This window comes from Delphinapterus leucas, chromosome 15 (genome assembly GCF_059928025.1).
Source record: "Delphinapterus leucas isolate spDelLeu-1000000601 "Yukka" chromosome 15, BTC_Dleu_Yukka2, whole genome shotgun sequence".
Classification (NCBI taxonomy): Eukaryota; Metazoa; Chordata; class Mammalia; order Artiodactyla; family Monodontidae; genus Delphinapterus; species Delphinapterus leucas.
The window spans coordinates 60,944,462-60,961,841 of NC_143143.1; the positions used below are offsets into that span (position 1 = coordinate 60,944,462).

General features: G+C 49.2%; 1 protein-coding gene across 1 annotated transcript in view; it reads left to right on the forward strand.

The window, feature by feature from the left end:
- The window catches only part of ANGPT4 (angiopoietin 4), a 39,714-nt gene extending 37,565 nt beyond the window's left edge, over nucleotides 1–2,149 (forward strand). Inside the window, exons 8-9 of the mRNA XM_022592791.3 lie at nucleotides 884–1,014; nucleotides 1,983–2,149. Coding sequence (XP_022448499.2) covers nucleotides 884–1,014; nucleotides 1,983–2,143 — 292 coding nt within the window. The 3' untranslated portion in view covers nucleotides 2,144–2,149. The remainder of the gene's footprint in view (nucleotides 1–883; nucleotides 1,015–1,982) is intronic.
- Nucleotides 2,150–17,380: the final 15,231 nt, after the last annotated feature.

Genomic DNA, 17,380 nt, shown 5'->3' on the forward strand with positions numbered 1-17,380 from the left:
AATCCACAAGCACCGAACGTGCCAGGCACTTACTGTGTGCCAGTGCTGCCCTGCACCTGTCACACGCCGAGGTCACCCCATCACAATGACGGTTAATATACTATCGTTACCATTTTAACAGATGAAGAAACTGAAGCTGAGAGGCGAAGCAATCTGCCCAAGGCCACACAGCTGGGATTTGAATCCAGGCATTTTACCCCCAGAACTTGTGGTCATAATCACCACAAAGGCCTGGATGTGCCCGCCAGGGCCTCATAGCCTGACCAAGAAATAGAAACCCTCCCCAGCTGGCTGCAGGGGTGGAAGTCACAGGGCTGGGGGTGCCTCAGGGCCCTGATCCATGTGGGCTGGTGTGGTCAAGGAAGGCTTCCCGGAGGGCGTGAGTGGGCGTGAGGTGTGATAGGGCTGGGGTTGCCGGATGGTCAGCTGGGAAGGTAATGCACACAGCTCCCAAGTCAGGCCAAGTGGGGCTGGGATCTGTCTCTCACCCTCATTTGTTCTGAGATCTCAGGCAGGCTCCTGTGGCTCTTGGGAGCTCTGTTTCCTCTTCTGTAAAATGGGAATACTAAGGTATTTTGAGGATTAAATGAGAATGAATTAACCCATGTAAAGTGCTTTAAACAATGCCTGGCACATAGTAGATGTTCAAAAAAATGTTAGCCATTGTCCTCATTATTATTATTGTCACGATCATTCTCACAACTGGCCAAGACTCAGGTTCAGCCAGCTGAGGGAGGCCTGGCACGGGGTGGGCACTCTGTCCCCGCAGGCAGCAGACAGGGAGGGGAGATGCCTCAGCACAACCGGAGGGGAACCCCTTCCACAACCACCCCCAACCTGACTCTGGGCCCCTCTCCCATCACCACCTCCGGGTGGCCTCCAGGCTTTCCCTGAGTGGGTACAGCGGCTCGGCGGGGCGCCAGAGCAGCCTGGTCCTGCAGGGCACCAACTTCAGCACCCGCGACGCAGACAACGACAACTGCCTCTGCAAGTGCGCCCAGATGCTGTCCGGAGGTGGGTGCAGGGCGGGGTGAAGCCCCACCTCCCCACAGGCACGCCTGGCTGAATACCCCCATCCCCTCCCCACTTGGGTCCTTGTGCAGCCAGGTGCCATCAAGAAGTGGGTGCAGGTCAGGGTCTCGCTCACCCACGGGCTGGCCTGGCCGTGCCTCATCCATACCTTCCCCCTGACAGAATCCTTGAGGTCCCCTCCAAGGTCTCACCTCCTCCTAAAGCTGGCATCACCAGTTCTCCTCTGAGACCTCTGAGAAGCACTGAGAGTGGGGCCCAGGGTGCACCCTAGGGGGGTACAATGCCTAATCTGCCCCAACCCCAGGCCTGAGACTTCCTCCCCAACCCTCCTCCCGGGCCAAGCAGGATCTGGAGGCGGGAGACCTGGGTGGAGGGCAGAGGGGCAGCTGCCCACCAACTCTGGCTTAGGCAGTGTTTTCTGTGGGGAGAGACATCAGAGAGTGGGAGATGCGGAGTGAGAGACAGAATGGGAAGGACAGAGATCAGAGGAGACCTCCAGAGACACAGAGACAGGGACAGATGGAGACGAGAGAGACATCAGGATGGACAGACAGAGTGCTGGGCACAGAGCTACACGGGGACAGAGGGAAGTACAGAGGGAGAGATGGAGAGAGAAACACAGACCACAGAAAGACAGATGGACAAAGTGTGTGAAAGACAGAGAGACCCAGAAAGGTAGGGTAAGGGAGAGCAAAGAGAGACAGAGAGATCAGAGAGAGACACAGAGAGACAGACATGAGTGCACTGCCTCTGGAGGCCCCATACTGAGCAGCGAGTCTGGGAGCCTCCCTCCCCCACCAGCCAATGCCCGTTCCCACCCAGCCCCGTCTCCAGCAAGCTGGCTTCCCAGAGGAGCCACCAGCCCTGATTCATCTTTGGGGTAGGGGGCTGCCCTCACCCCACTGGCTAGGCCCCCACATCCCCAAAGCCTCTAACTCCCCCTCCACCAGGATGGTGGTTTGATGCCTGCGGCCTCTCAAACCTCAATGGCATCTACTACCCGGCCCGCCACCACGTGCGCAAGCTCAACGGCATCCGCTGGCACTACTTCCAAGGCCCCAGCTACTCACTGCGTTCTACTCGCATGATGGTGCGTCCCACAGACATCTAAGGAGCAGCCACGCCTGGAGGCTGGTCCCGCATGAGGACCTGGATGTGGTATCCTCTGAACAAGCTGGACCCAAACACAGGACACGATGCCAGGACCTTGTCCTGGATACCCTGGGTCCCCTGAGCCAGCCCTCCTTACCCCAGGAGTCCAGAAGAGCCACCTCCCTCCCTTTTTCCCTCAAGTTGTGAAATGGTGGGTGTTTGGGGGTTCCTGCCTCTTCATTGTCCCTATTTCCTCTTCTCTCCTGCCTCCTGCAGGGCCCTCCGGCCAGCTTGAGGGTCGCAGTACCCTGGATGAGCTGAGAACAGATTTAACTGGGCTCCTCAAAGGAATACACGGCTAGTGGTGGGATGTGAGGCAGGCAGGAAGGTATTTACAGGGAAACTGCCCAGATGGAGGCCCAGAGTCTGTCCCTGGGTTGTTGGGAAGGCCATCTCTTGTTCCAAGCTTTCTCAGCCTTGAGATGTCCTTGAACTTTCTGTTCAGGACTGAAGGAGCTGCATCCACCCTATAACGGGAGTTATTTCCACCCACATTGTCCACCACTCCTAGGCCCCAGCATCTAAAGCTCAGATGTGGTTTCTCAGGGGCTCCAGAAGATCTAAGAGGGATTCCTTTACCCCTTGAATGTCCTAGAATATATTCCAGAGAGAATAACTAGGACTCCCTTCTAAAAGTACCTGTGGTCAAGTGAGGGAGGGAAACACCAGGTTAAATCAACGTGAACCGGCATTCTTAGCTGCAGGCCTTGTCAGGGCCATTAGTGTGGTCATGTGCTTAGTGACTGCCCATGAAAGGGCTAGAGTAGGCAGCTTTCCCCAAATTTATTTATTTGAAAATGGGCCCTGATTATCCCAGAGCATCTCTCAGGGCTACGGATACCCTTGGAAAAAAGCTGGTCCTCGTATGTCATGAGCTGAAACCCCAGGTCACTATCCCCACCCCCAGCTGCTTTCACCATTTCTAGCTACGAGGGCCACAGTGACATTCTCAGCCTCTAGAAACAACTGGAAGGAATCTTTGGGTTAAAACAGATACACCGTCGCTGAAGAAGGGTCTAGAACTAAGTTTCCTGTCTGTGCTCCAGGGCTTCTCTGTCCGTAGGAAGCCAGATCTCTGTCTGGGGGCTGCCCTCAGCACTCCCTGTGACCCCAGCTCAAGTTCAGGGGCTCTTGGGGCCCACTCTGCCTCGAACAGGACACCAATCGCTGGGTCCAGATCCCTCCTGCCTCCAAGGCAGAGCCCCTAGCCTCCTCTTGCCTTGTCCAACAGCGATGCTGCAGCTAGGGCTCCATGGAGACTGGGCCTTTGCTGAGTCTGGGAGACCACGGGCTTCTCATGAACTTTTTTCAGAGAGGGGCCACAGCCACTCTGCCACCCAGTCCCATTACTGTGTCACCCTCCTCAGACCTGATGAGGCCACCAAAGTCCTGTCATCCTCAGCCAACACCCGGACCCAGCCCACGACCGACCTGCCCTACCTCCAGGTTGCACCTCTGTCTTCAGAAGGCTTTCTCCTGGATGGGGCTGCACGGTGGAAATGGGGCACCTTCATCCCACTGGGCTCTGCCCCCGCCCCTGGGTCCCACCTCGGCCAATCCACTGATTAAACCCAGCACAGATCAATGCTGATCTCCTTCAGGGAAACCAAAGGATGTGGTTGCTAATGGTGACTTCAGGCAGGAGGGAAAAGTACTTAGGGGCAGGTGGCTGCCCAGAAGGCTGACACCGCCCTATCCAGCATTTGCTCGGCCAGCCTTTATTTAGTGTCTACGGTGTGCAGTGTGGTGCTGTTGGCAGGACTTAGGAGTCAGACAGCCCTGCTGCAGCTCTTGAACTTGAAGCCAGTGGCTCAGCCTCTCAAGGCCTCAATCATCTGGTCTGTGAAATGGAGATGGTGGTATTCCGTCCTTGCTGTGATGGGACAGGAGGAAATGAGACCTTGTATTGCAACTTCTTAACAGAGCCTGGCATGAAACAGGTGCCTAATAAATGTTAGTTCCCAAAGAGGTGCATGGGGTGGAGAAATCGGCCCCCTAGTGCATGCCACCCCTTCTTCTGGACCCAGGGAAGGTAAGCATTTTATTTTTGTATCTACAGCATTTATTTTTGTACTACAAGTGTATAGGCAATGCTGTGTGCCCCAGGGACAGAACTCCTCTGGGTGGGATGAAGCCCCAAATCCCTGTCTGCACTCCAGTTGTCTAAGAAGACCAAGAAGCCGATTTGGGTAACGCTCACACATCTGTTCTTTAAAATATTCATCCTTCCTTCTTACTTTCCTTCCTTCTCTGTGCCAGGACTCTCAAGTGCAAGGGATAGAAACCTTATCCTGAGGAATGGATTGACTCACATACAGGGAGTCTAGGGATGGATTCAGATGTGGTTAGATCCAGGTGCCCAAGTGATGTCCCTCTCCACCTCTCAGGCCTGCCATCCACCATGCTGACCTCATTTTCAGTCACGTTCTCTCCTGAAAGATGGCTCCAGCAGCCCCAGGCTTGTGTCCTACCTGCTAAGCATCCTTCAGACAGAAAGCTCCCCTGTCCCAGGGATTCCAGCAAAGGCAGGATTCTTTCCAGGCAGGACTGGTCCTGTGTCCATCCCTGTGCTTATCACTGTGATTCTGGTTGACCAGACCTGGGTCATACTACCATGCCTGGAACCAGGGGGTGGAGTTAGTTCCCTCCAAGTCGTGTGGACTGGCCTTGGGGAAACTGAGGAGCCACTTTAGGAAGCAGGGATGCTGGGCAGGCAAGAACAGAGGTTCACTTTTTCTCTTTCCATCTCTCAGACTCCCATCTCTCTTATCTCCATCTCTGCCTCTTCTCCTAGCCTCCCTGCCCCCAAGGCCTGCCCCTCAGGCTCCAGCTAATCCCTGGTTTGCCCCAGACTATCTAGGACACTGCTGTGTTCTGCCCAGAGGTGTCAGACCCTGGTTCGCAGTCCAGGCTCTGTCGCTGGAGCAGAGCCCCTGCCCTCTCTAAGCCTCCAGTTCTCATCTGTGCAATAAGGATGGAGCGCCTACAAACATCTAAAAGAGAGCAACGCTGACTCACCATGGCTGCAGACATGAACAGCTAAAGGATTCTGGGTGCACAAGGCCCTAGGGGACCTGGCTGGCGAGGTCTTGGCCTTGGGTGGGTCTCCTGGAGGCCACCGCTTGCAGGACCTGGCTTCTGAGATACCTACATCTGCAGGTTCCTATGTAGAATCCTTGTCCCCTCTCCCTGCATCAGACCAGCGTTCCCCCATTTTAGTAATGAAGAAATTAGAGCTCAGAGAGGGAAAGAGTTTCATCCGAGCAGCACAGCCAGTCACCACCTCCAGTGCACTTGCACCTGTCAGCTGCCTCCCTTGTCCAGAGCTCTCTGGAGGCACCTCGGCACCGACCACAAAAATGCTGGAGTGGTGTCCCCTCCACCTATATCAAGGGCTGAAGGAACTTTCTGGAAAGTTTTCCAAGACTAATCTGTCTTTCCCACTGGCACCTGGTAGGCCCCGATGGAGCCAGGCAGGCAGAATGCATTGTTCCCGCGATCTCTGCACGTTCGCAGCAAAGGCAGTTGCCACACTGGGGGAGAGAGTTCACTGAGCACAGCCCAGAGACAACAATCATGGGTGGGGTAGGAGGTGGCCCTTTGCAGAGGGCAGGGAATAAGTCAGCATCAGGATGGTTTGTCCTGCTGGCTGGGTGATTTGATCCCTTTTTCCAGACTTTCCGCCCCTCAGTGTCCATCTGGGCCTTCACCTCTCTCAATGAAGATGCTTCGGAAAGCTAACAGTGTTGCCTTGGCAACAGCAGCATCAGCATCTTTTGATGGAGCAGCCCTTCTGAGAATGGAATCTGGTCCAGGCCACATCCAACAAAAATGTGTTACTTTCTTGTGTTAGATTAACGTGTAATGTGGCCTGTGAGCTTCTGTTGCCTGTGTCCCGAGGGCAGGGAAGTCCAATGGCCTTTAGCATCCAACACATTCCCCCCTCCCCTGTAGGACCTCTCTGAGCCTCACTTTCCTCATGTGCACAATGCAGAGACTGTGATCTAGTCACGGGGAAGTCGTGCAAATTCAGTGCAGCGGTGGACATCTAGGCCTGGCACATTCACTCGTGTATTTATTCATTCATACACGTATTCATTCTTTCACATGGCAGGGACGTACTGAGGACCTGCCTGGGCCGAGGCCTGCCTCGGTGATGGGGAGGGAGCAGCAAACGAGACAGACAGATGGCCACAGCCCCGAAATCATAGAGCTTAACAGGCTAGAGGGAGAGACCCGCCAAAATAAAATTTTAAAAAAATTTTTTTATTTAACTAAATTAACTACTTAATATATTGTAAGTGAAGAAAATAAACAGGAGTTACAGATAAAAGATTTCAGAGGCAGGGTGATCAAGGGAAGGACTCTCTGAAGAGGGACACTTAAATTGAGGACTAAAGGTGAGAAAGAGGCAGCCAGGTGAGGAGCTGGGGGAAGAGTAGGCCCACTGGAGGGAACAGCATGTGCAAAGGCCCTGAGGTAGTTGTGAGGAACCATAAGGAGGCTAGTGTGGGAGAGTGATGCCACTGAGCCAAGGGAGAGTGGTGGGAAAAGGTGCCCCCGACACCTGTTTTGGAAATCAACTCCCCACCCCGGTGCCCACGAAGGACTGGATCCAGCACCACTCTGCCCGAGTTGCTGTGGAGCTGGGGCAAATTCCTGCCCCTCTCTAGACCTCAGTTTCCTAATCTGTAAAATTCAGGAGAGGGATCGCCTCTGCCTGAAAGTCATCCAGACCCTGGGTCTAACGTCTGTTGTGTCCACTGCCCTGAGCCTGTGCCACCAAGGGAGTCAGAAGGAGGAAGAGAAAATAAAAGTCTTGCCACTGGGCTAAACAGGAGTGAGGGGCCGGCCAGGGGCTCGTGTGGGGATAAGGGGCATTAACTGCATGGCTCCTCCATGTTAGTTCTACACACACCACTTCTGAATCCTAGTGGGTTCTATTATTGCCCCTGTTTTACAAACGTGGAAACTGAGGCTAGGAGAGGTAAAGTGCTTTGCCTGAGGTCGCACAGTGAGTTCTGGTACAGGCCAAGCTGCTGTAGCAGAAAGACCCCAAAACTCAGTAAGTTAAATATTTCTCTTTTGTGTAAGTCTGGAGTTGAGCCATCCATGTCTGGTGGGTGGCTCTGCCATCCTCCACCACAACTTCCTTCTCTGGGAGCAGGGCAAGCTGTACCCAAAGGTGACATTTCCCAGCTGGCAGGAAGGGAAGCAGGACATCCGGCACCGCTTCCCCTCCAGTGCCTGCCCTCTCACCCCAGCCTCATGTTTTGCCTGGACGATCCCAGCAGCCTCCCAATAGAGCCCCATCTCCAGGTTTGCTCCCTCTTGGCCTACAGTCATGTCACGTCCCCTGCCTAGAGCCTTCGGTGGCTCCCAAGTACCCTGAGCTCAGCCTACAAGGAGGACTCTTCACCGCCTAGCTCAGCCCGTCTCCAGCTCCCCTCCTGCTCCAGGGGTTCTTAAACTGGAGTGCAGGTTTGGGCCTGAAGTATTCCTTCTGAAGAGAGGGTCCCAGATGGCCATCAGTTGTCCTGGAAGAACTGTCCATTCCCACTTGGCCTTTATTGCCGTATGGAACAGAATGCAGGGCCCGGCATGCAGCAACTGCTCTGTCTAAGTAACATGGTTCTTTGGTTCAGCCCTCTGGCTCCGTAGAGAGCTAGGTCCAAGTCCCACTTCTGCCCCTTTCGAGGATCATGCTGGAGCCTCCAAAATCCACATGAAGGCTTAGTAAACTGTAAGGGCCCTCGTACTGGGCCTGTACATAGTAAATTCTCTGTGATGTTATCTCTAATTATTTCTCTATGCCAGGCACCCCACGAAGAACTTCCCTTAGAATATCTGGGGAAGCCCTATAATGACCGTATGGGATAGGTACTATTATCATCTCCCCCTTTTACAGATGGGGAAATGGAGGTCCAGAGAAGCCAAGATACTTGGCCAAAGTCACACAGTGAGGGGTTTCAGAGGTGGTTTTGGACCCAAATCACCTGCTCCAGAGTCTTATGTTCCCTGTGACCAAGATGAAAGGAAAATAAATACATAAGCAATTGCTGAGTCCAAGCTGACCAGTGCTTGAAACACACAGGAAGATAAAGGCCATTGAGTCCTCTGGATCCTCCTGGGGCAGGGACGGGAGCTTCCTTCCTGCTTCTGACTTCCTGACTCCCCTGCCCTGGCTTCAGAACGTGACCACAGCTCCGCCACCCCCCAACTCTTCTGCAAGTAGGACTTAGCTTTCTTGTCTACCTCCTCGGCCTTCTCGCTGCTCTGATCCCACCTCCGGCTGCACCCATGCACCCCTCCCACCCCGCCCGCCAGGCCCTGGGCAGGGTAGGGTCACACTTGTCACTTGCAATCTGGGAAACAAGGGAGGGCTACGGGAGCCCTGGAAGCCCCCTGGCTGGCTGAGGCCCCACCCCTTGGTCTGGGAGAGGTGTCAGGACCACAGTCACCCAGGCCTGGCTGTGTCCACAAATCACAGAGGACTGGACCCTTCCCTCTCTGGGCTTCACTCTCCTCATCTGTAAAATTGGAGCGAGCAACCCAGCCCTGCTTGCTTCACAGGGGTTGCCATGAGACTCAAGTAAGATGGTCCCTTCCCTCAGCAAATGTTATTGAGTGCCTACTATGTGCCAGCAACTGTGCTAGGCTCTGTGGACACAGCCATGAACAAGACAGACAGACACCTGCTCTAAGGTGCCTACAGTCTGGGGTGGGTGGGAGGAGACAGAAATTCAATAACCAAACAACGGAAAGCACAGTGACAGAGGAACTATACAGCGCTATTGGAGCAAGGATACCAACTTAGGGAAGGCATCCTTGAAGGACGAGGAGGAGTTAGGTGAAGAGGAAGAGGGTTCCAGGCAGAGGGAGCAGCATGTGCAAAGGCCCAGGGGCTGGCTCAGGGAAAAGCTTGAGAACATTCAGGAAGGGGAAGGAAGAGGCCAGAGCTCTGAAAGAGGCAGAGGAGACAGAGCCTTGGGTGCCAGACTGAGAAGAGGACACAAAGATGTGGTCTAAACCGAAGGAAGCCAGGGCCGTTGGGGGGCCCAGAGCCTATAGGCTTTGCCATCCTCCAATGTGAGCAATGAACCTTGAGCAAGTTACTTCCCCTCTCAGAGCCTGGGTTTTCACTCCCAGTGAAAGAGGGGTCACAATATCTATTTCGCCAAGGCTTTTGAAGATTAGAGAAGATCTATCTACTGTACGTAAAAAACCCTATCCCAATGCAAAAGACTTGTCCATAGATGATGACCACTGTTATTCTCAGGAGCAGCCCATGGCATTTCTGGGTCTTCTCATTATTTCCTGCTTCTTGAACATCTGTCATTGCTAAAACTTGGTAGCCCACAAGTGGGAACGAACCCCAAAGTTTTAGGAAAATTTTTGCACTGAGAAGAGCCGATCCATGCAGTTGTTCTTTTTCCTGTCATTTGAGAAAGAACCCCAGGGTTCCACAGGAACCTAGTTTGAGAACAATAACCCAACAGAATGGCAGAACCATAGAGGAGGATCTAACAAACATGACATCTGTGCAACAGGTTCTGATGACTATAATAAAAGCCAAGGAGCATAGAATGTATTAGCCCCTAACGGGAAATACCAAAAGGAAATTGGATAAATAGTGGTAAATTCATACCATGGAAGGGTGTACTCACTGGGAAGGGGGACTAGGGCAGCTTTTAGGTTGCTAGGAATGTTTGTTTCTTGACCTGGGTGAGGGTTACACATGTGTTTAGTTTCATCAGGAATTCATCAAGCTGTACCTCTATGCATTTTTCTCTATATATGTTTCTCTGTAGGTATGTTGGGGAGGGGAATTATACATGTACAAATATACTGTAAACACAAAGAAGGCTGTTTAGAGAGGAATTTGGCAATAGCTAACAAAATTGTGTATGCATTTTACCCTTTGACACAGTAATCCTCATTTCTAGGAATCTGCCCTAAGTATACATAAACTATGCACAGTTATTCATTGCAGCTTCATTTGTATTAACAAAAGATTGGAATCAACGCCAGTGAATAAACTAGGATACATTTATTACTGCATATCAAACTACCCTAATCTCTGGTGAAACATAACAACCATGTGTTTTATTTTGTTCATGGATTCTGTAGATCAGGAACTCAGACAGGGTACTGCAGGGATGGCTTGTCTCTACTCCATGAAGGCTGGGACTCAGCTGGAAGACCCAGGTGGATGGAGGTGTCTGGAAGTTGAGGTGGGGCTGGGGGAGGGCTAGGAGAGGTAGGAGTGGAATCATCTGAAGGCTGTATTTCTGTCACCTGTGCTGGGATGCCCCAAAGGCTGGGCTTGGGCAGGACTGTTGACTGGAGCACCTACACGTGCCCTTTCCATATGGCTTGGGCTTGCTCCCAACATGGCAGCTGCATTCTGAGAGGAAGCATCCTGACCGCAAGCTTTCCAAACCGGGCCAACAACATAATTTGCAGGGCCCAATGCAAAATGAAAATGCTGGCCCCCTTGTTCAAAAAGTAGGAAAAACGTGCCAGTAGGAGTATTGAAGTATAAAGCTGTTTCCTCTCTTCTAGTCTCTCTCAACTTGTCATGGTGTTTTTTATTTACTACTAAATGTTGTTCTAAGAAAAATTAATTTTAAATTATTAGCATGAATTTTACCATTCATGTTTATATTGTGCAATGACAGTTTTAAATGCAATATAAGAGCATTTAACTCATATGTGGAATCACTGATACTACACCATTGGTATTGCATAGCTCATACATTCTTACCAGGACAGTGGAAATGCTGCACCAAACCAACTGAATTGCTTTTATTTCACTTCTTGATATTCACACATTTTACCAACACTCCCTACTTCCTACTTACTAATGAATAAGGAAGGCTGAAAGGAAAGGGAAGTATGAGGTGTCCTATGTTTCCCCTTCCTTCTATGTTGTCATTTTCAGTGTAAGTGATTGGCTAAAACAGGGAAGTATCATGACTAAGAAAGGATATGTTAAATTTCCTTGATTGTCCTTGTTTCTTGGAAGACCATTACCTTTTTTCTGTGACCTAAGAAACTTCTAGTTTGAACAGAAAGCATGGCCTCTTTGGTCTGTGCCCCTCCTTACCATAGATATAACACGCTTCCCTTGTACTCATTTTGAGTCTCGCTGAATGTCCATGCGTTGTGGGTTCACCAGAATTCTATGCTCATGGGGCACTGTGAACACTGTATGTGAATGGTGAACACCCATATCGCATGTTTCTCTTCTGCTCACACACAAGATCCATTGCCCATTGGACTTCACTTCCAATACACAGGTTCAAAGATAAAATTAAAAATTTCAAGATGACAATTATTAAGAATTTTAAGATGTGACAGCAGAGCATTAAAACAAGAGAGGAGCCCTTCTGAGCGTGTGGCCCTACATACAAAATAAGCTTGTTACAGAAGCCACATAGCAGGCATCACAAACGCATATACTAATAAGGTAGCAAGGAACTAATGCACACATATCTCCTGCCACATGAGCCACCATCCCATCAAACTTCACTTACAAAACACAAGTTCAAATATACCATCGTCAAGAAGGTTAAGACTACAGCAGAGCATTGAAACAAGAGAATGATCCTTCTGAAAATCACAGACAAATGGGAGCTCCCAGAGCCCCTGCTCTAAATTACACATGTGGAAACATTTATAGGTGATGGATATGGTCCATTATCTTGGCTACGGTGGTTTCACGGGTGTATACGTATGTTAAAACTTACCAAATGCTTTGCTTTAAATACGTGTAATTCATCTTGTCAGTTTTACTTCAGTAAAGCTGTTCTTTTTTTAAGTTATTAGATAAGATACAAGTTGTTATTTTCTCTTCCTGCCCAAATTTCCTCAGACATAGCATTGGGTAGACATAGAGGCTACCATATAGAACTGAGGAAATACAGATATTTCTTTTAATCCTCACAAATTCTTCAAGTAACTGTCTCTGTTCTTTAAATGAGAAAATGAGATGAGGTGACTTGCTGTGATTTTTTTCCATTCTGCCACGACTCCTTAGAAAGCACATCACAGAACTATAATCATTGACCCAGTGCGGCACAAGTATGAGGATTAGCAAATGATGACCACAAATAATCCATGCGATATATGTATTATTGTTATTGATATCATTTAACATTGGGGATGAAAACAATTAACTAGACTTGGCATTTTTGGAAAGATATATTGAGAGGTACAGCTGAGGAGCAGGGAGAGATATTCAGGGAGAATATTAAAGGGCCCCTTCTGGGGGACTCCTATCCCATGGGCCATGGGCTGGGAAGAGCCTTTAGCTCTGTGGCTAAGATGGCTCAATGCAAAGACCCCTCTGGGGATTCAGTCTCCTCAGGCTATGAACCCCAGGACCCCTGTGTGGGTAGGGGGCAGGCTTTACTAGACTACTATGATATTGTGATTTATAATAAGAAATATATAGATTTGGTCTTCATTCTGTTTCTGGCACACACTTCTAAATCCTTGGAGTGAACACGGGCTGGAGGTTTTCACCAACAACCAATGAGTTAATCAACTGTGCCTGTGTAATGAGGCTGCCATAAAACCCCAAAAGGATGGGGTTCATAGAGCTTCCGGGCTGGAGAACACATGGAGGTGCAGGGAGAGTGGGGACCCAGGCAGGGCATGGAAGCTCCGCCCCCCTTCCACATGCCTTGCCCTCCGCATCTCTTCCATCTGGCTGTTCCTAAGTTTTATCCTTTTACAATAAACTTGTGATCTAGTAGGTAAACTGGTTCCCTGAGTTCTGTGAGTTGCTCTGGCAAATTAATGAAACCTGGGGAGGGGGTCTTGGGAAACTCCGATTGATAGCTGGTCTGTCAGAAGCACAGGTGACAACCTGAACTTGAGACTCATGTCTGAAGTGGAGGGAGGGCACTCTTGTAGGATCTGACACTAATTCCAGGTAGTGTCAGAACGGAGTTAAATTGTAGAACACACCCAGCTGGTGTCACAGAACTGCTTGATGTGTGGAAAACCCAGTCTGGCGTCAGCAGTGAAATAGTGTTATAGTGGGGTATTGAGGGCCAAGAAGCCCTCCAAGAGTGTGGTTTTCCTTTACAGTTCCCAACAGCACTGCCACTCCCCACAGGCAGCCTGGCACGGGGACTGTGGTCCCAGATAGCCTTCAGTCACAGGTGCCCAAGAGAAGGGCTCACTATGGGAACTGCCTCCGCTTTCCTCCAAATTCCCCTCCCCCCAGGCTCTGCCCAGGTTACATGTCTAGACCCAGGCCAGAGGCTGAGCCCTGGGGTTATGCTTGCCCTCCTACCCCACCTTCACCTGCTGCCCCTTCCCCCGGGCCTGGACGCACTGTCCTTCCCCAACCCAGCCCTTCGGTTTCCAGGGCCCAAGGGATGTGGAGATGCAATTAATCCAAGTGATCCCAGAAGTCAGACAGAACCCCCCGAGTGGACAGGTGTTTGTGGTTCCCTTTTCTATATGCATTACACACACCCACGTACAGAAACGGAGGTCCATACAACCACACGCATGACACCTGCCTAGGGACATTCACATGCGTAAGCATAACACAGAGAACAAGCCCACAGCAGACCATAGGCTGTACACACAGCTCTCAGATTAAATAAGGCACTACAACTTGATATCTGCGTGACCTTAAGCAAACTGTACAACCTCTCTGTGCCTCATATCCCCCTCTGTAACATGCTGGTAATAATACCTGCTCGTGGGGGTCACTGGAGTATTTAATCAATGCACAGGGCTCCTCACATCTGTCTTGTCATGGATACCTTTGGATCTAGCCACGGAGCACTTCTCAGAATGATGTTTTCAAATGCTTGAAATAAAATGCATCAGATTTTGAAGGAAACAAATTTATTAAAATTGTGGTTATCAAAATATTTTTAAAGAACACAATTGTGACATAGTATTATATATGATTCTTTATTAACACTTATGGGGGGAGTGATAAATTAGGAGTTTGAGATTAACATATATACACTACCATATATAAAATAGGTTATCAACAAGGACCTACTGTATAGCACAGGGAACTCTTCTCAGTATTCTGTAATAACCTATATAGGACAAGAATCTAAAAAAGAATGGATATACATATTTGTATAAATGACTCACTTTGCCATACACCTGAAGTTAACACAACATTGTAAATCAACTATACTCCAATATAAAATTAAAAATTTTTTTAATTAAAACACTTATTGCATGATCTAGTGGTGGATGTCATTAGTACTGCAATTTCAAAGTAATGGTGGCTGTGAACAACATTCTGAGCTATCTGAAACCACTGATAGGATATGAAAGTAGCCATGGTTTCTAATGGTGACAAAGTTCCAGGCCCTAATACCACTGTGGCTTGTCTCCGTGTTTATAACTGAAGAAAGTGCTGAATTTTTTTTTTTTTTTTTAATTTTTGGCTGTGTTGGGTCTTCGTTTCTGTGCGAGGGCTTTCTCTAGTTGCAGCGAGCGGGGGCCACTCTTCATCGCGGTGCACGGGCCTCTCACTGTCGCAGCCTCCCTTGCTGAGGAGCACAAGCTCCAGACGCGCAGGCTCAGTAGTTGTGGTGCACGGACCCAGTTGCTCCGCGGCATGTGGGATCTTCCCAGACCAGGGCTCGAACCCGTGTCCCCTGCATTGGCAGGCAGGTCCTCAACCACTGCGCCACCAGGGAAGCCCGAAAGTGCTGAATTTAATTAAGCATGAATGAAGATAAATTCCATCCATGGACTGTGGTAAGACCCCAGTTAAGAATCCTTAAACGAATAGATATAAAATGCTTGGAGCAGTACCTGACACACAGCAAGTGCATGATAAACACTATTATTACTATTATCTTATTAGTTGTATAATTCATTTATGTGCAATTAATACTATAATTATATGGTTAAGGTAGTTAATATAATATGTAAGTGGGAGAGGAAAACTTCTGGGAGAAGAAAAGTGCCTAAAAATAGCTGTCCGGTTTGAGCAGGAGTGAACTTTTGCTTCAACTTGAGATCTCTAAAAGGGGGAAGGAATCCTCCCAGACTCACCAGTGTTGACTTAAGCTGAGAAGGAGAAAAGCAGACCTGCCATCCAGGAGCTGGCACAGATGGTGATCACGTTGCTACCAACTGGCCTGACACTCACAGGTGACAGCTAATGTCTCACCGAACATAAACAATTCACAGAACACCAGCGACAGACAAGGTGCTCTGTGGCTGATGACTCACGACAAAACCAAGACCACTTGTAATCATGTCTCAGGCAGAATGACCAAACATTTTGCTGAGACACTGTCCCCCTACCCCACCTGACACAGTGACTGCTGCTTCTTCACCGCTTACCAGAGTTAGCCTGGCTCTAGCCCACCTTCTCTTGAGAGAAGATTATCAAGGTCCCAAGCCTGTAATGACTCCCACTTCCTGACAGCATCCAATCGAGAGAAAAACCCCACTTCCCTAAACCCTCCTCAAAATCACTTCACACGAGCCCAAATCCTATGATAAGCCTTCTCTGACACCCTCTTACTGAGACACCTGGGTTCCCCGTGGCATGCATTCCCTCCCTGCAGTGGGTGATAAAGCCCCCGTGTGTAACCACCACTGGTGTGCTCCTGGTGGTCCTGGGCTGGAGGCATGGACAGAAAATTATTGATTTGTGTCGCTCACAAAATGAGGTCTCAGGTCTTGAAGCTTATAGTCTTCAAACAGGTATAATCTGAAACAAAGTTACAAATTAAATACTACAAAACTAATAATAATAACTATTACATAACCATAATGGTTATATTGTATATCTTATAGAAATAGAATATAATTACATAATTATTCTTATTCTTATTATTATTACTATTAATCTACCGAGGTACTATTACATGTACTGTCCCTGCCTCACTCATTCAAGTCCCACAAACTCCCTATGAAGTAAATACAGAGTCCTTTTAGAATTAGGCTTGACTTCATGTAACAGAAAACTCAACAGATTGGCAAAAGAAAGTGGCTTGTGTAGCAGTTAGTTTTTGCTTCATAACAAACTACCCCACAAGCTAGTGGCTTAAACTGACCACTGATGTGCTCATTACCCTGTGGGTGGGCAGTGTGGCCTGGGCTCAGTGGGGATGGCTCGCCTCTGGGTCTGTCATCCATCTGCAGTTAGTTATGGTCGAAGGCCTCCCACACGTGCCTGCTGCCTGGCTGTAGGCAAGGATAGCGGAGGTGACCAGGCCACACGGCCTCTTTTCCTCCACAGGCTAGCGCTGCTTGCTCACATGGTGGTCTTAGGGTTCTGGGTGCAGCAGCCCCAATGCACAAGCCTCTTTCATGCTTTGGCCTCTTCCCATTGGCCAAAGCAAGTCACTTGGCCCAGCCCAGACTCCAGGGATGGAGAGAGGGTCAGGTCTTGATGCCAGAAGCTATAAAGTCACATTGCAAAGGCATGAGCATGGAGGAATGGGAGGAATTTGAGACCATTGTTAAAAATCTACCTCAGTTTGTTTTACTTTCATGTCAAGAAGTCTGGGGAACCAACAGAACGGGATCCCAAGGTCCAAAGGTGGGACAATTTGAGCAAAAAAAGTAAAGTTTTACTGGATTACACCCCAAAGAATAAAATACATATCCATGAGCCCATACTGTTATAAATAAGTAAATAAACAAACAAATAGAAGAGATAACTCTGCTAAGAATTCGGAATAATTTACGTAGATACTCCACCCTTAAGGAGGGAAACTAACTCCCCACTTCTTGAGTGTGGGCTGTGCAAAGTGACCTTAATCCGAAAAGCACAGCATAGAAAGAGGGGAAAAGGAGTAACTTTACAGAGAGAACCTGACAGTGATCAAAGTTCCCCTCCACACTAAGTCATGTTGACAGTATCTACCCTTGACAGAACATGAGGAGGCTGCCACTTCAGGTCTGTGACCTCCCTCCCCAAACACATCACCCAGTCCAACTATAAGAAAATCATCAGACAAATCCCAATGGAGGGACATTTTTCAAAATACCTGACCAGTATTCCTCAAAACTGTCAAGGTCATCAAAAACAAGAAAAGTCTGAGAAATTTTGATAGCCAAGAGGAGCCTAAGGGGACATGATGACTAAATGTAATGTGGTGTCCTAGATGGGATCCTGGAATAGAAAAGGGACATTTGGGGAAAACTGAGGAAATCTGAATGAAGAATGGACTCTTTAGTT